This window comes from Desmodus rotundus, chromosome 3 (genome assembly GCF_022682495.2).
Source record: "Desmodus rotundus isolate HL8 chromosome 3, HLdesRot8A.1, whole genome shotgun sequence".
Classification (NCBI taxonomy): domain Eukaryota; kingdom Metazoa; phylum Chordata; class Mammalia; order Chiroptera; family Phyllostomidae; genus Desmodus; species Desmodus rotundus.
The window spans coordinates 42,668,447-42,688,309 of NC_071389.1; the positions used below are offsets into that span (position 1 = coordinate 42,668,447).

At 35.8% G+C, this 19,863-nt stretch overlaps 1 protein-coding gene across 1 annotated transcript in view; it reads right to left on the reverse strand.

Moving 5' to 3' along the window:
- Nucleotides 1–19,863, reverse strand: part of TM2D1 (TM2 domain containing 1) — a 38,806-nt gene that overhangs the window by 13,083 nt on the left and 5,860 nt on the right. The window contains exons 3-4 of the mRNA XM_053920718.1: nt 13,300–13,408; nt 7,868–7,959 (exon numbers count right to left, since the gene is read on the reverse strand). Coding sequence (XP_053776693.1) covers nt 7,868–7,959; nt 13,300–13,408 — 201 coding nt within the window. The remainder of the gene's footprint in view (nt 1–7,867; nt 7,960–13,299; nt 13,409–19,863) is intronic.

Genomic DNA, 19,863 nt, shown 5'->3' on the forward strand with positions numbered 1-19,863 from the left:
TTTTATCTGTTTTATTTACTCCTGTGTCTTTATGTACCTATGGCATTGTTTTGCACATGGAAGACGCTCAGTACTTGTTGAATGAATAAATTTTCTCAGCTCTTCTGTTTCCTAAAGACCCCTAACTTATTATCCATCATCTTATATAACAACTCCTTTAATTATTTTTTCATTAGTTGCCATTTATTATTGTTGCCCAAGGAACTTATCCACCCAGTATTCTCACTCACTGTATTTCTGAAATGTATCCCTCTTCACATAGCATTTATAAATTTAAAAATATTTCCCTTCTTTCAATTTGTTTATAAGAAGAACATTAAGAATGGTCCAAAAAAGTTTGTCTTTAATTAGCTGCTACCCTATGAAGAAAAGATAACCATGTCAGACAGAGCCTTTACCCTTGTCATGCCCTCTTCCAAAGGATGTCTCCCTATAGCTCTTGTCACCTCTCAGGCTACTTTTTTAGGGAAGTCTCCCTAACCTGCCCCTCTAAAGCAGCATGCCATCTCCCCCAGCCCCCAGCCCAAGCATTCTGTCCCACCTCCCCTATTTATTTCCCTCATGGTGCTGATTAGAAATCTATAATGGCCTCATTCACTGGTTTGTTTATTCATTCTCTGTCTTCCACTGCCAGGTAAATTCCTAAAGGCAGGGTCCTATCTGTCGTATGCAAGTCGATTCCTTGAACAGTGCCCAACAAACAGTAAAAGTGTGATAGATATTTGTTGTATGACTATTAAAAAAAAAAAAAAAAACAGATACAGCCTAAATATCTAACAGGGAGAAATTGTCTCAAAAAATTCAAACACATCTAACAATAGGAAAAAAATACTATGCAACCACTTAAAATAATGATATAGAAGGACATTTGTTGGCAAATATCTCTCTCTAAATAGAGAAAGATAATAACTTCATTAAAATACAGATATTCAAGGAACATAAATAAAGGACACACGGACAAAGCCAAATGGGTGTAGGATCAAGGGTGGGAGGTAGGGATGGCTGGGGTTGGGGTAGGGGAATGATGAGGGGAAAATGGAGACAACTATACTTGAACAATAGAAAAATAAAAATAAATTTTTTAAAAAGGGAAAAAAATTAAAATCCAGATATTTTTCGGCTGAACCCCTTCTTCAGAGTGCTTCAAAATGAACACAAGAGGTTCATGTTCAGATAAAATATTAGATAAGGACATATGTGTGTTAGGAATTTTGGTAAATGTTACCTATTCCTGGAGAACACATTTACAGAAACTATAGAACAGATCCAAGGTGATCTTTAGGCATTTAAGGAATCTGCAAACTAATCTATAGGGACAGAAAGCAGACAGTGCTTGCTTGGGAAAGATCAAGAGAAAGAGGGCCAACAGGTGGGGATTACAAATGGGCATGAGGAAACTTTTTGGGGTTGACAGATACGGTCACTATATTGATTATGGTGACTGTTTCACAGGTGTATACACGTGTCTACCTTATCAAACTGTACATTTTGAAATGTGCATTTTATTGTATGTCATTTATACCTCAATAAAGCTGTTTTTAAGAATTTAAAGAACTAAGTTGACTGTTTAAAAGAACAACTTCAAAGTTTAAAATCAATACATTGATTTATATCCTGTCTCACTCCAAATGTGTGATAACAACTATGGTCCATCTATGGTATTTCTATAAATTTAAAATAAAGGATGACTTAACTAATGAAGTTGCTAATAATGCTATCTTAAATTTGCTTTAGCTTTCAAATATAAAAATACTTTATGAAAATAAGATGGGAAGGACACTAAGGATTAAAAACGATAATGAGGCAAAGTTAATAAATGTTAGCCCAGCTGCTACTCATGCTACCCCTATTTCTACTACTGCAAATATTATTCTACTCAAGAACTTCAGACAACAGAAATCCACATTCCTTATAGTAGCATCATCCAACCTAGTCTCATCTCTCATAAATTCCTTCTGTGTTACAGCCCAACACACTAACCAAAGTTCTCTTAACATGCCGTCCCTGCTCTTGTATCTCCTTCATTCATCTCTGCATTTTTGTACCATCCTATTCTCTGCCTTGCCTCCTCTTTCTCCCTACCCTCACTATTCCCAATAATCTAGCTAACCCCTAATAGTAGTCTAAAACTTTTAGAAGTCTTCTCTAATGCCCCCAGGATAAATTGAATGCTATTCCTAGATGTTCCCCAGCACCTTTAAGTTGCAGCCTAGTACATATCCCACGGTATGATTTATTATGTATTTATTTGTCTGTCCTCCCCTATGCTTCTGTGAGCAACTTGTAATCAGGGCTGTGTCATTCCCACACCTAGTCAATATGACTACTGAAGGAACAAACTATATCAATAATAAATTCTTATTTGTAAATAAACAGTAATCAACTTGAACAAAAAGGAGCAAATATTCTAAACAGTATTTACTAAAATCAATACAGGCCATTACTCCTATAGGTTTCATTATTTTGAGCATCAATTCCGATTTTTAACAGATGGGATATTTGTGAACTACCAAGAGTAGACTGACTACTTTTTTTTTCCAAATAAAAAGTTTTCCTTGTACAAACCTTATTTACTAACTTCTTATTATGGAAAGAACATCAGCTTTAGATTTTTAAAAATTGCTTTAAAATTCCAAATAAAAGTGTTTCTAATCAAGAAGAATCCATTTTTATCCTGAACCATTACTATTGTAGGTATATTCTTTCAAAAAGATTATGCTACCAAATGACATCAATAAAGCTTATGTTCTGAGTATACTTTATATTTTAGTAACTTAAAACTTTACATTTTAAAAACACAAACTCAATAAAAGGATTTATTTGAATATAAAATTAGAAGAACAAAGATTAATTTCAGGCATTTAAAATTTGGGGGGTATTTTTTAATTTTATTATAGGTTGAGTCTCGCAAATACTCTTCTGTCTGCACTAACTGTTTTAGAGAACAAAGATTACTTCCTATTGAAGTTGCTGTTGCCGAACTGCAAGTGTTCTGTAATGAGTTGGTTGTGTGTGTGTGTGTGTGTGTGTGTGTGTGTCTATCCTGTTAAGGAAAGCTTTCAAATCGTAGACAACTTTAACCTACAAATCCTTTATTTGTCCTATGATATGTGGATATTACATACCAGTCCAAACTGGTAACTTCAACCTTAAAGAAAAAAGAGGAGTTTTATAACCAAAGATTTTTAAGATACAGGCTTAAAAACATACAACTTTGTTGTTCTCATAAGAAAATATTTACATTTTAAAATAAATACCACTATGCAAAGAACATGTCTCCTATTAATTGCTCCAAAAGAGCTATTACCTTTGAGAATCCATAATCTTGTAATACTAGATAGGCAAAACAAAATATGCTACTTCTTGCATATAAAAAAAAGTCACAGCTGTTACCACAGTTAAAAACAGAAAGACAGAATATTATTAGAAAAATAAGGCTTTGTGGTGGGGAAAAAAAGGCTTCTACCTAAAGCAGCACTGGTATTGAGGAGTAAGTCAATTAAAAGAAGTAGAGCTGGGGATGTAAAGTACAGCATAGGAAATATAGTCATTATTATGGTAAGAACCATGTACGGTGCCAGGCGGGTACTGGAAATATTGGGTGAGGTGGGGGAGAGGAACACTTTGTAAAGTATATGACCGACTACTATGCTGTACACTTCAAACTAGTACAATATAATACTGAATGTTAACTGTAACTGAAATTTTTTTAATTAAAAAAATAGAGCTATACATTGTTAAAAAGAAACAAGATCTTCAAATTTACTCAGTTGAATTTTTGTTCTTTAACAACATAAAGTCATTGCTGTGGGATAAAAAGAAATTTGAAATATCTAGAAAAAATTTTTCTTAAAGGAACTTTTAGATCTTATCAAATTTTATTCAATCTCACCCCTCAAGAAATTTCCTTGTTTAATCCTGAAGTAAAATTTATGTAGTGAAATATCATATTCAGCACTAAGTTACTTTAATAAAGCAAGTTTCGTATCTGCATGATATACATGATTTATTCTGTCCTTATAAAACTCCAATGATCATAAAGTGTATTAAATTAGTATTTTTCAAAGCTCTCTATAAATACAACCACTGCTTTTTGTAACCTTAAAGATTAAGTAAGATTATAATTAAATAGGATTATATACCAGTCAACACTGTTTTATCTAGTTAATTTTTTTTAGTGGAAGTTAATCATTTAAACTGAAAATACCAAAATTCTTTAACCTTGAATTTGGAGTAAAAATTAAAATTTAAAAACTAAAAACATTTAAATGTTTTAAATTTACAACATTGTAATTTGACATATTACACTAGATTAGTTGATAAAACATATCAAAATCCTTAATATTAAGATAGCTTAAATGCAAGTAAGATGCAGATAAAAGTATTTGAATGCTTAAAGAGATAAGAGGATTTTCAGTTAAAGATAATAAATTTGACAGATCCACTTAGCAACTCTCCAAAGTCCCACTAAAAAAATGGTAAAGGGACTTTTAAAGTAACAAACCCAACAGAATAAAAGTAATGGAAGACAAGACAACAGCAACAAAAATTCAGGAGCTATAAGACAGACTTGATCTTAAGAAAGTTGTATCCTAAGCCAACAGTCAACGTGTTTGTTGAATTAATGAACATCCAAAGGTTGTGATAATAAAGTTAGTTATTTAAAAATTTTTAAAAAACCTTACACTGAGGCATAAAGTTAAATGTTAAAAATTATATTTGCCAGTTTATAGAATCTCAGACTCAAGCTGAAAGGTTCTCTTTAACTGAAGCTAATAATTGACTGGAGTAACAGTGACCAAAGAAAGGCAACTCCTGGCAGGAAATTACCATTCACTAACCAAAGCTAACATACAGAATTTTATACAGAGTTTTATACCTGGAGTTTGATTTTGCAGAAAAAAAAAATTCATAATGTACCTATCAACATATCCCTATGTGCTGCAATAGGTCAAAAACGTTAACTTCCACTATAGGACATGACAGCTCACTGGACACACATAGTAAGATACTAAAAAGTCACTTAGTAAGCCAAATATTTTTAAAATATTTAAAATTTAAAATCATCATGGAATAAGCTATTCTAAAGAACAGTGTTTTCTCCTTCCCTCCTAACCTTTTAAAAACGTTTTTAAGTTAGAAATGTTCCATATACACATGATTGTGTCCTCTTAAAGAGAACATAAAAGAAAATGCAAGGCCCTGGCTGGTGTGGCTCAGTGGATTGAGTGCTGGCCTGAGAACCAGAGGGTCGCTGGTTCAATTCCCAATCAGGGCTCATGCCTGGACTGCTGGCCAGGTACCCAGTAGAGGTCACTTGAGAGGCAACCACACATTGATGTTTCTCTCCCTTTCTCCTTCCCTTCCCCTCTCTAAACATAAATAAATAAAATCTTTAAAAAATCCAAGGACAAAGGCAGAAGGGTTTGGCTGTATTCTAACTATGTGACATCAGCATGTCACTTTACTCTCTCATTATGAACCTAGTTTCTCCATCTGATCACATGTCCCTCCATCCATCCATCATCTAAAAAGAGTACTAGACTAAAAAATATTGATTCTGACAACTCGGAGGCCTTCTGTGCACATTGTAAATTATGGAAAGGTATGGTTGCTATTACAAATGGCATGAATGTGCACTGACACCTCATCGGGCCAGGACTACTGTATCAGTCTCCTTTCAACTTTCTCCACCAGTCTTTCTCTGTCTAAGCCATTTCCCACGATTCCTCCAGTACCATCTTCCTGAATTATACATCTGACCATGATACTCCTCTGCTTAAAAACTTTACGGGGGCCCTGACTGGTGTGGCTCAGTTGGTTAAGCATTGCCCCACAAAGCGAAAGGTCTCCATTTGATTCCTGGTCAGAGCACATAGCTGGGTCCTCAGTTGGGGGCACATAAGAGAGGCAACCAATCCATGTTTCTCTTCTCACATCAATGTTTCTCTCCTCACATCAATGTTTCTCTCCCTCTCATTCTCCCTCCCTTCTTCTCTCTCTAAAAACAAATAAATAAAATCTTTAAAAAAGAAAAAAAACTTTTAAGGCTTCTGCCCTGACTGGTGTAGCTCAGTTGGTTGGACATTGTCCCACAGAGTGAAAGGTCACCAGTTCAATTGTTTGTCAGGGCACATACCTGGGTTGCAGGTTTGATCCCTGGTCAGGGTGTGAATGAGAGGAAACCGATCCATGTTTCACACATCAATGTTTCTCTCCCTCTCTTTCTCCCTCCCTTCCCCTTCTCTCTAAAAATAAATAAAATCTTAAAGAAACAAACAAATAATTTTTAGGGTTTCCGATATTAGAGGGTAAAGTCCAAAGTCCCTAAGAAGAACTCAAAGCCTTTTATATATAATCTGACCACCAGCTACCTCTGCAGTCACTTTTCACCTCCTGCCATCACTGTTCTTTCTATATCACAGGCTTTAGCGTCCACCACGCTTTCAACACGCACATGTGGCCCTTCTTACCCTGTTGCCTTTGACATGCTATCCCCTATAATGCCCTAATTCTCTGTAATCTATTTATCCTTCACACTCCAAGGATGACAGAACCAGTCCCCTTTCTGTGCTCTCACAGAACTTTGTTACAGTTCTGTAATAGTACTGTATCATAACTTGCCCTACCAACATATTTATTTTCTTTTAACTAATATCACCTGTGATCATCATTATTTCCAGAGCACTTAGTTACTTAATAAGCAGTAAACATTGAATAAATGTTTGTTAACTGAATAAATTCATGTATACAGTATTTTTACACTGTGACTTCTATTTATGACACTGTAACAATAAGCTCCAGGAAAGGCTATCAGAAACCTACTTCCCACAAGCCCCACAGTGAAGCTCCCCTTTGACCTCTGGTGGGTAGCAACATGGAAAGAATAAGATTAGCTTTACTGGCTGGAAAGCAGAACATTCAGAAACTTTAAATTTGCTCCGTGAAGGGCTAATAGAGAAGCAGAGTACTACAGTAAATAAAGCATGATCTCTTGAGCCAGAAAATTGGGGTTCAAATTCAGGTCACTAACTGAATGTCCTTGGGTAAATCTCTTAATCTCATGACAATTTCCCTATCCATAAAACAAGAATGATAGCAACAAATATATCACAGAATAAAGCAAGGCCTCTAGAGTCAGTAAATCCCTTAACCTCTCTGGTGACAATTTCCCTACCTGTTAAAGAAGATGATAAACTCAGGGAGTTGCAAGGCTTAAATAAGGGCATGTGAATGCACTGCTTAAAAAGCTATTGTGAAATGTAGATAGTTGTCATAAGCTTTAGTAAATAGCTATGGTAAATGTGAAGATTACAGCTAGGAGGAAGGTACAGGGAGGGATGCTAAGGGTAATAAAAGTATGGCTCCACATCAGCTTATGCTGGCTGCCATAATTCTAACCCCAACTTCTCATGAAAGAAGTTGTTTCAATTCCCAAGCCAACACTGACAGAAGTTCAGATAGAATGTTTTTTTTTTAAGAGATAAGGAGAGAGATGCATTTATTCATAAAATATTTATTGAGCATGCACTGTGTGCCCAGCAGTAGCAGTGACAGCGCAGGTCCACTGTCCTAAGTGACTACATAATCTGAGTATGTGTTCTCATAAAGATGAAAACACAGGAAAAGTCAGCATTTCTTAGCCAAGTTGAAGTACGTAGCTAACTGCTAGCTCTATACTCACAGAAGAGTGTTAACTATTCCACCTAAAGAACATGAAACTTGTAACTATTAATAGTAAGCAAAGATTTAAGCAATAAGAATAAGTACATTGACCTATTCGTATAGGTAACACAAACACAAAGCTACTTTGTGTTAAGCAACATGAAGTTTCACGAGGATTTTTTTTTCAATGAAACATACTCACCCAAGGCAGGGTATCCAAGGTAAAATCGATCTGCTCCCAACCATCCAAGAAAAAGAGACAGTGCAACAGCCACTTTATATGAATAGCCATTTCTGCACAAAATTAGAACCTGAGTGTCACCTTCATATGTTTCCAACATGTTATACTTTAGAAAACAAAACTGTTAATTATTATTTATTTGTTAGTTGGTGCATTCATCTGTTCATTCATTCAATTAATACTTTTTGGGTAGCTACTGCATGTCAGGCACTATTCTAAGTTATTGGAATATTTTAATGAACAAAAGAGAAAAATATCCCTGCCCCTAAAAAGCTTACAATCTCATGGTAGCAAGCAATAAAACATATTTAAAAAGTAAATCATATATTATAATAAGGAAGCCATAAATGCTTTGAAAAAAGAAGTGGAACAGGGTGTGTAGGGAATCCAGAATGTTAGGGATACAAACAGGAGCCATTTAAATGGGGTGGTAAGAGGACTCATTGAGAAGGTGACATTTGAGTAAAGCCCTTAGGGAGGCGAGTCAGCCATGTCATGTGTGAGGGAAGAGTGTCCCAGATGACGAACTGCGGTTACAAAGGAGCACACCTGACATGTTTGAGGCCTATTAAGGAGGCCTGTGTGGCAGGAGTGGAGGGACAGAAAGGAAGAAGAGTACGAGACAAGGTCGGAGAGGTAACAGGGCAAAGAGGGCAGCTCATGCAGGACCTTGAAAAGCACTGTAAAAACTCTGCCTTTTACTCTGAGAAATAATGGGAAAATACTGCAGGATTTTTTTATTGAACCTATTGGAGTGATATTGGTTAATGAACTGCAAGATTTTAAGGAGAGGTGTGGTATGATCTGACTTAGATTTTAAAATAATCACTAACTGCTGTACTGAAAATAGACTGCAGGGGAGAATGTGTCACAGTAACATAGTATAACAAACCACCCCCAAATCAGTGGCTTACAAAAATAAGCAATCATGCTCACACATGCAAGTTGTGACTGGCTGCGGCCCAGCTCAGCTAGGCTGGGTTCATCTGGGAGACGGTGCTTCAGGCTGAAGTTTGGCTGAGTCTGTATCTAGGCTGCAGACTCAGTTCAAATCAGTTCCACTTAAGTTGTTCTAGGGCCCAGCCTGAAGGTGCCACATTTATTGGGGCAAGTTCCTTCCAGGACATATCACCAAAGTACAAGAGGAAAGCTAAACCTCACTAGCATATTTAAGCCTCTATTTCTTTCATACCTGCTAACATTATACAGACCAAATCAAATCACATGGTCAAGCCCAAAATCAACGGAGTGGAAAGTATACACTGCCCAGTTAAGAGGGATTGAGAGGGATGAATTTGCTGAGCAAATTCCAACTATCACAGGAACAAAATGAGTTTGAAGACTATTACAATAATCCACGTGAGAACTGATAGTGTCTTGACTTGGAGGAATAGCAAAGGAAAAAGAGAGAAGTGACCAGATTCAGACATATTCTGAAGTACAGCCAAATAGATTTCCTGATGCATTAGATTTAGGGTATGAAAAAAAAAGACAGTAAAGATAATGCTAAGAATTTTATCCTGAGCAACTAGAGGGATGAAGCTAGCATTAATGAATTGAGGAAAGCTGAGGATGGACTAGACCTTGGAAGGATGGTTAGGATTTAAGTTTTGCACATGTGAGTTTGACATGTTTATCAGACATGCAAGTACAGTTGTCCAAAAGATAGCTGGATTTACAAGTCTGTGGTTGGGGAGAGAAGTCTGGGCTACAGATATAAATTGGAGTTACAAGCATATAGGAAGTATTTAAAGCCATAAAATTGCCGTGAGTACAGATAGATAAAAGAGATTCACGGACTGAGCCGTGAGATACTCTAATAGTAGGAGATCAAAAAAAGAGAGAGAGCGAGAGAGAGAGAAAGCAGGAGACTGAAAAGGAGCAAACAGTGAGGAAGAAGTATAACTAGAAGAGCATGGTATCGTGGAGTCAAATGAAGGCAGTGTATTGAGAAGAGAGTGATCAACGGTGTCACTGTGACGGATGGATCACGTAAGATAATGGTTGAGAATTTGCCCCTAAATTTAACCAAGAGATCATTAGTGACCTCAGCAAGAGCAATTCTGGTGACAAAACAAGGGCAAAAGACAGAATAGAGCAAGCTTAAGAAAGACTGGAAGGAAAAAAAATAAAGAAAAGACATATTAGACAACTCTTTTAAGGAGTTTTGCTGCAAAGGGTAGTAAAGAAATAGAAAAGTAGCCCTGGGCTGCATGGCTCAGTGGATTGAGCACCTGCCTGGGAACCAAAGGGTCACCAGTTTGATTCCCAGTCAGGGCACATGCCTGGGTTGCAGGCCAGATCCCCAGCTGGGGGTGCTCAAGAGATGACCACACATTGATGTTTCTCTCTCTCTTTGTCTCTCCCTTCTCCTCGCTCTAAAAATACATAAAATCTTAAAAAAAGAGACATAGAAATGTAGCTGAAGTTATTTTAAAGTCAAATTTGATGTCACTCTCCTGCTTACAATCCTGTTTTTTGCATTGCACTCACAATCAGGACATTTTTGTGGAGTTGGGGAGACGGTAAAGGGCCTAGAGATCCTGTTTAGGCATCCGCTGTTACAAGGGTGTCAGATTCTATGCTGAGGGCAATGGTGCCCCATCGACATTAGAATGGGGCGCCAGACTACAATAAGAGAAATAAATTAGGGGGCCTTGTAGAAACTCAAGCTATAGCCTACTGGACAGGAGCAATGGAAGAGAAAAGTGAACAAAATTGGGAAACATTAAGAAGACAGAAACAACCAAACTAAATGTGGGGAGTGAGGAGAAAGGAGAAGTGAAGAATGATTCCAAAGTTTATGCTTAAAAAACTGGGTAGCACAGGTGCCATTCAAATGAGAAAATGAAGGAAAAGATGATAGATTCAGTTTGGGATCTTAATGTATAAAAAGACAGTGAGAAAAGTCAAAAGGGTAGATGAATTCAATGAGAAAAGGACCATGGATATAATCCGGGAGATACCAGGATTTTAGGAAGGAGAAAAGGAATCAAAGGAAACAAAAGAATGTCTTATACTAGAAGTTAAAAAAAGAAAGTATTTTAAAAGAATGGAGTGCCAAATGCTGTAGAAAGATTAAGTAGACTACAAATATACATTTGATATACAACAAAGATCGCTGATAAAGTCCAGCATGGCCAAAAGGCATGCTGCATTAAACAGAAAAATTCATAAAAGAGAAAAGACAAACAAGCCTTTAAAAAAGCTTGGCTGAGAAGGAAAATGAAATTAGAAAAGCAATTGTCTATATAAATAAATCATCATAACGAATAATCTGAAAACTGGTGGTATAGTAGAAACTGTCTAATTATTTACCAAACCATTTCTCTTTTTCTCAGGGACATAAAGCTAAACTACATAATCCAGCCCATCTTACAGTTAAGTGCAGGCATAACTAAGTTTTGTTCAACGAAACTCAATTATGGACAGAAATGATGTATACCATTTCCAGGTCTGGCCCATAAAACACTCCTACAAGGGGTAACCTTTCCTTTTTCCTACCTGCTGGCTGAATGGAAAGAACCCTAAGGACTAGATAGAGGAAGTGAAGCCACAAGACAAAAGGAGCAAGGCCCCTCCATGACTACGTGGAACGACCACCACATCCTCCTCACCCAGACCTCCAAGCCAACATAAACTGGACTCCGATGTGAGCGAGAAATAACTTTTACTGTATTAGGCTACTGAAACTCTGAAGACATTTGTTACAGCAGTTAGTCTGTTCCAACTAATAGAAACAGGTGTGTGGCTTAGCAATCAGACATGGTTACCAGAATTCAGCGGCTAGAGAATACATAATATAATAGCTATATCTACCATATTAAGATGGAGTTTTAATCAAGTACCAGTATTATATGCAGAAGAAAAATATGTAAACTGGAAAAGGGACACTCAAAGAATGAGAATTTGTCAGTAGCTGACCAGTAGCTTGCTCTTTGATAGGTATGTAACTGGATATCATGAGAAAGGAAAATGACAGATCAGGTTATCCTAATTTTATGACTTATTATAATTATCTGTCTATCTAACTCCCTCGTTTTGATTCAATGCATATCAAGCAAACTCTATTTTGGAACTGTAGCATTTACTACGGAAGGGGAATAAGTTGGCTAGGAGACGAAGTATCTGGCTTCCTTGACAGTTATAATTCTTATCATAACTGACATTAGTGTCTTGTGAGCTTAGCGCAGCTCAGTCAAAGCCTAATCTACCCAAAGGCACTGAAAAAAAATCAGAGTTAACTTGGAAATGAATTAACAGATCATTGTGGTGTTACCATTGCAGGTAATCTGAACCTGTAAGGTCCACCCTGAGTAGCCAGCTGTTCTCAACAGATGATATTCTTAGTTATTGTATTTGTAACCTGTGATATCTTTGACCAGCACTTAATAAATTATCATTTGAAACGTTTAAGGTAGAAATATCAATCTGTAAATTTCAAAGTTAACTAAACCATACCTAAATACTTTGGAAATAATTCCTTTTAACAATTTCTAGTTTACTAATGAGAAGTCTTTGAACACGAGAACCCTAAACAACTGGCTTAGGATTACACAGCAAGATAGAATCTAAAGCCCCTCACTATTTCAGTGAAGTAGGATCAAAAGAAACACAAAGAACTCTAATGGTAACTTCTCAGAATTCTAATAGAACTTGTAGAAACAGCCAAACAATAGTTAATTCTTGATAGAACTTCAAATAGGTACCATCAAATAAATGGAACAATGTACAGTAAAAAGGTAAAAATATAGTGCCAGCAATTAATAAAAGTGGGTAAAACTAAATTAAGTTTTTAGTACAAAGCAGAATTATAAGAATAAAATGTTAGCTTTACTGTAGCAAAATTAAAGGTAAACTTAAAAGTTCTTTAAACAAAGAATATACCTAACAAAATAAAAGCCACTTGTCTTAATATTTCAAACTAACTTTTGAATTCTGTTTTACATTACCATTCATTATCCATACCTATTACAAAAACATGAAACCAAGCTTCAAAATGCCTAACATGCAAACGATTTAATAGTCGGCATTCTTTTAAAACTAAGGGTACACAATCCTTTATTTGAACTCTAGAAAGTCCTCGAACTTTGAAAACAGACTTTCTTCCCTAACTCATTTGGGTAGCCTAAACGACTACACTGACATGGCATGAAACCAGTCCGTCTTTCTGTATCCCAGACAGTGAACTACAGAGCTTTACTTGGTTGGTAAATTGCATTTATAAAAAAAATATGCACATTTAAAGGAGAGGTTTTCTGATTCAGGCAAAAAGGTAAAAGTTATACTAGCACAGAATTTTCCCCATAAATTAAATCTATCTCTTCACTCCACGCAATCAAGACACAATGTAGGAAAGTAATCTGAAAATTTAGCTTCAGTAGTGTACTTACACATTTCTGCAAGATATGGGCTTGAGAAAACCAACTTCATTTCCAGTAAAATGTGTTTCATTGCCACTGAAATCCTTACAAGTTATGTTAGGTGCTGGAAAACATGAAACTAAAGGCAAAAAAAAGCAAGAAACAATTTTGTTTTCCTGTAAAGAAGGTAATTTTTTAAGACTAGCAAAGCACACAAGAAAATGTAACATATAATAAACCATCTCCCAATGTAACATCTGACATGAGATTTTAACTCAGACAGGAAAAGCTACATTATCAATAGACAGATATATACATATACATTCATGTACAAGATAAATATGATCTACTGGTGTCAACACAAAAATAGAACAATTGCCACAGTAGTTTGGATGAATGACTAATCTAGTTCCATCTCTTGCCTCTGACAAAGGTAGCAAAGGAAGAAATACACCCTTACTTCAGCTCTAAGACAAAGAATACTTCTAGAATTTTTGTTGGTAACACATTGGATAATTGGGCAATTCATTAAATTTAACATAATCTGATTTCATATTTTCAGTTTATATCACCTCTTGCCATAAACTAAGATTCTTTTTATCTATTCTAAATAGATTCTTTTTATTACTCTAAATATATTTGTTACTTAACTCTATTTAGATGTAGCTATTTGGCCACTTTTGATAGAGACAAATTTACTGACTTTTTTTAATGAATTACCTTGTCCCTTAGGTTTTATCTCTTGCAAATCTGCTATTTTAGGTTACAGTTTTGACTAAAGCTATATAGTAAACAACTCAAAACTGAGATTAGCTAATGTCTGAAATGCTAGTATATGTTCCATATTACTGACTGAAAGGAGATCAGTATGCTCTATTTCAACGACTCCCTGGGGGATATTTGACAATGTCTGGAGACATTTTTGATTGTCACAACTGGGGAGCTGCTACCAACATCTAGTGGGTGGAGGCCAGGGATGCTCCTAAACATACTACAAGACACAGAACACCCTCCTCACAAGAGAAAAGTATCTAGTCTACAACAATAGTATTGAGGCTGAGAAACCCTGCTCTGTATCAGTGGTTTTCTAAGAATTTTGCTTACACACTCCCTAAAATAATTTTCTTTAAAAACTAAGTACTCCCTCACACATTTTGACACCTAAAACTTTTACTATAGATTTAAATGATTGGAAAAATATAATTTCCAGTGTATTATAAATGCTGCCATGAAAACTTAAGTGTTACAGCACTCTTTAAAATGGCATCTAAACACCACAGCAACCCGATAGCCATCGTGATCTGAGAGAATAGACATGAAAGAGCTCTTCTTCCAAATTCAAACTATTTCACCACTTTTAAGAAAAAGTACACATTCAAAAGCTGAGAACCTGGAAATTGAATCCTTTAAAGACACCTTGTATGGGCTGGATTGTGTCCCCTCAAAAAGTTAAACTTAAGTCCTAACCCTCAGTACCTGAGAATGGGAGCTTACTTGAAAATAGGGTCTTTAATGATTTAACCAAGAAGAGGTCGTTAGGGTGAGCCCTAATCCATTAAGATTGGTATCCTTATAAAACCAAAAACAAAAAAACGGGAAATTGGCCACACACACAAGTAGGTGGTGATGTGAAGAGTTACAGGGAGAATGCCAGGGGAAGACAAGAGACTGACCTGATGTGGCTGTTAGCCAGGGAAGCCAAGGACTGCTGGCCACTACCAACAGCTCAGAAGAGGAAAGGAAAAATTCTACCCAGTTTAGGAGTGAACTGCCCCTGTCAACACCTTGATTTCAGACTTGTAGGCTCCGGAACTGAGACGGTAAATGTCTGTTGCTGTAGGCCATCCAGTTTGTAAAACTCGGTTATGACAGTCGCCTTAAGAAACTAACTCAACATTTTTACCTCCTGGAAAACTCTGGTTGCCCCAAAGAGAGTATGTCCTCCAGTTTGAAGACTGAGGTACGGCATCGGGCTTGTAAGGGAGTAAAAGAGACATCTGGTTCAAAAAGGGTTTGTTGTTTGTTTTTGGTTTTTTGCCTTGATGAGAACCATTCCACCTCTACAAAGAAGTGACCTGCAAGAATATCTACACATAAACAAGTTTGTCCTCAAAAAGCACCTTTAAATTTTTTCAAATCCTTGAATAAGTCCTAGATTGAAGAACTGTGCCAGAAAACAATTCCATTTCTAAATTTTGGATAATTTTCTTCTAAATGTATTACCTTGCACTTGCTCAGTTTGAAGCTATCACTTTCTTATAGCTTTGTTAGACCTTCCTGCACACAGTCTAAAATCAGATCTTAAATAGTTGCAATACAAAATAGTGTAAATATGATTCCAGTTAAGGTTATTGTCCAATACACCTTGCCTAACAGAAGTGCATTTATTGTTCTTGATAATGACAAAATTTCCATACAAAATTTTTAAAAATCAAACATTTACTAGTGAATTGTAAAAATGCATTATAAAGACATTAAAAACTAAGGAATCATACCTTTATTTTTCAATACTATTATTAAAACTTTCATATTTTGATAAGTTTTAGTTTTCAACGATATCCTTTATCATTTCTACTACAAGATATTATTTGTATTCAATAAGACACTTTGTGTTCACTATGAGATGATGAAAGAGAAGAGTGCCCAAGGCTCAGAAAGATACAGTAGAAAGATGTGTCAGAGTGAAGGGGAAACCACACTGATACAATAATTCTAGACAAATTTGACAGAAGTATGAGCTAATTATTTCAAGGGATGAAAATTAGTACTTTATAGAGAGTTAGGATGAGCTGCTACTCTAAGTATATAGAGAAATGACATGAAGATATGACAAAAGAACCACTGAGACTGATCAGATCTGTTTGACTTGATAGAGAACTCCAAAAAGCAGAACTTTACAAGTGGACAAATCTGGGTTTAAGTCCAAACTCTGTCACTCAACTAGCACGTATGCTTCTTTGGGCAAGTTCCAAAAACTCTTAACCTTGTTTTGTAATCAGGGAAATGAGGATAATACCCTTGTAATGCTAATAGGCATGCATGGTGTGTAAAGCATGGTGCCTGATTAGAGAAAGTGTTCAACAAGTGTTAGGTTCTTCACTCTAGGAAATTAGAGAACTTCAACATGGAGAAAAATAAGAGAATGAATCTGACATGAGAAATAAATGTAACATTGTGAGTGGCTGTAAAATTAATGGAAGATTTTGTGAAATGAAATTAATCAACTCAACAGCAACAGAAGCTCAACAACCCTAGTTTATCCATTTTTGCATACTTTATAATAATTTCATTTGACCCTTGTTTAAAAAAAAACCTGTGAAGTAGGCAGAACTATTAATACGTTCCTTTTTTCCTTTTAAAAACAGGAAAACAGAGGTTCTAAGAAATTGAGTTGATCAACTCTCATAAGTAGGTGATATTTACAAGTCCTAGATTAACATTCATTATTCTTAATCTATACCCTTTCCATCATTCTTTAATTACATGCTTGCAATGACTTCAGGAAAAATAAATCAATATGATGAGGTTAAAGAAGCCAGTTACCAATAAATGTTAAGGGACAAAATTAAACCACAAAACTATTCAATTTTCAGTTTTCTTGCAAAAAGTTTGGCTCTGACCAATGTCTAGAATTTAAATGGCATCAATTTAAGCCAATATGTACACAGTATTTCTCAATTATAAAAAGCAGCACTGTCCTTGGCTGGGTGGGTCAGTGGCTGGAGCACTGTCATCCTGATACACTAAGGTTTTGGGTTCGATTCCCAGTCAGGGCATGTATAAGAATCAACCAATGAATGCATGAATTGAGGGGACAACAAATCGATGTTTCTCTCTCTCTCCCCCTTCCTCTCTCTAAAATGAATTTTTTTAAATTTTTCAAAGCAGCACTGTTTTCTAAATGAAAAAAAAAAAACCTAATGTAGAAATAAAGTAATGAAGTTTCATAAAAATAAAAAGGGCTGACTTAGGGAGTAAGTAGGTGGTTTGAGATCCTACTCCAGTTCACATGATGCTTCTGACAAGAAGTTGTGATCCGTCAAATAAAAGTAAGACTTGGTGTGATCTCTATAACAGGTTATGCTGCATATCGACCAGATAATTAAATGTGTCTATTTAGAATTTGGGTGAAAGCAAAAGATAAAGTTAGCAAAAGCCAATCCTATTTTCCTATTTCCAGCATTAAAAGATAGCTACCCTCTGGAAGTGCTGGAGTTGGAAAATCATCATTTTGCAACTATCACATTAAAAAACAGTTCAGGACAGAATTATCATGGATGCTAAGTCCAGGGGAAAATTTTGATGAGGAACAGGGTATTTGCATGGTCTTAATGAGTCTCCTCAAAGACTCTGTATTCATTGCAAAAGAAAAAATATTAACTACACAGTGGGAAAATCTGAGTCATCAACATTTAACAATTAACATTCACTAATGAGAGGTATATGGATAAACATGTGTCTCAGACATAAGATGCTGAGGACACACCATCACTTACATAATTTTCCAGCCTGGAATGTATAACCTAAATCTAATCATAATGAAATATTAGGCAATCCCAAATTCTATCAAAATAAAAGAGTGTAGTCTTCAAACATGCGTGTCATTAAAGACAAAGCTATGTAAATGTTCCAGCTTAAAGATGACTAAAGGCAAAACCTGATCTTCGGATCCTGTACTGGGGGGAAATGCTACAAAGGCATTACTTGGGTCATTTGTTAAAATTAGAATATGGATAGTAAAGTAAGGATATTAATATTAAACTTACTGAAATTAACAACTGAACTGTGGTTAAGAGAATATCTCCATTCTTAGGAAAAACACACAAATGTATTTAGAGAAAGTATGTACATATGCATGTATACATATACACAAATTCAGAGTTTGTATGAGTACATAAGACATAAGGATAAAGAAAAAGCATGTGTTAACTATTGGTGCATCTGGGTAAAGAGTATATGGGTGTTCTTTGTACTACACTTATTTCTGCAGCTTTTCTGTAGCTTGAAGTTATCTCCGAATAAAAAGTTTAAAAATAACACACTCTTTGCGCGATGAATTTATGTCTCAGAAGTTAGGATAATGGTCACCCATTAAAGCAGGAGAGTGACTGTAAGAGAGCATTGGGGGGCTTTTGGCATGTTGATAATGGTGCTTCTTGTTTAGGGTGCATTCACACATATGTCCAGTTTTTGAAAAACTCATTTGAATTACACTTACGTGCACTTTTCTGTAAATACATTTCAATAAAAGCTTAAGAAAATAAACACCACCTTCTGCCAAAGAAGTGGAGCGAAATTTTGGGAGATGGAGTCTAAATATTTTTGTATTTCTCTGATCAAAAAATTAAAAACACTTGCGTATATGTATATGTGTGTATATGCACGTATGAGGGAGGACTCAAAAAACCCCCAGAACTATCTCCTGGAGGGCAGGCCACTTGTAGTACAGGTTTCCCCAGCTAGGAAAGTGTTCTAGGAACCCATCTGTCTCAGTGTACCAGCCAGCATTGTTGGGAGAGACTGAATGCAGCTTCAGTGAATTTTTTTTTGAAGACTTTTTCAACGGGTTTGCCTGTTTCATAGGTGAATCACAAGTACACCTGCCCATACCAGTCTGAGTGTTCAGCAGTTTTTGACCAAAAATGGGATGATCCCCATGTCCCACCTTCTCTATTCACCTGATCTCACCCCTAGTGACTTCTTTATTATTTCCCTGGACGAAAAAAGTCCTCAAAGGGAAACATTTTGCCAATGTGGAAGAGGTGAAACAAAAAGTGGCAGAAGCACTAAAAGGAATCAAAATCGACAAGTTCAAAAACTGTTTTGAGCAGTGAAAAAAAAGTCTTGATAGGTGCATTACATCAAATGGAGAATACTTTGAAGGTGACTGAAGTTTAAACTAGTAAGAATAAATATGCAATTTTTATAAATAAATGCCAGTTTTGGGGGGGTCCCTCCCTCATATATAAAAACGTAAGTCTAGGCAGAACCCTCCTCGAGGGCAGAGTTTGTCTTCTGCCATATATCACCTACACCATGTAGCAGAAGCCTGCCATGTAATAATTTCTCAATGATAAATAATTTCTCAATAAATTTTACAATATATAAATTAATTTTCACAATTATTTTGACTTAATCAATTTAATTAATTTGTTACAAATAATTCCTCGATAAGTTTTATAATATATAAATTTTCATAATTGTTTTTGAATTATTTAATCAATTTAAATTATTTGTTACAAATAATTTCTCAATAAATAAATATGGCATTGGGCTAACAGAGAACCATTTTAAGATCACATCAATTTACAGTCATAGTTGAATTTCCTTTGACTTGGGTCCCAATTCCTACTCTCTATCCCCAAACTTTCCTCTTTGTAAAACATTCCTCCCATTCATTCCTACACAGAAAGTACAGTTCAAGAAAATGAAACTTCGGTTAACTTCTAGTCAAGATGGCAGCATAGGCAGACACGGCTTGCTTCTTCACAGAACCACCTAAAACTCACAACTAAAATATAGAACAATGATCTCTCAGGAATGACAGATATCAAGCTGATTGGAAATCTGACAAACTACAGAATTAAAGAAGCC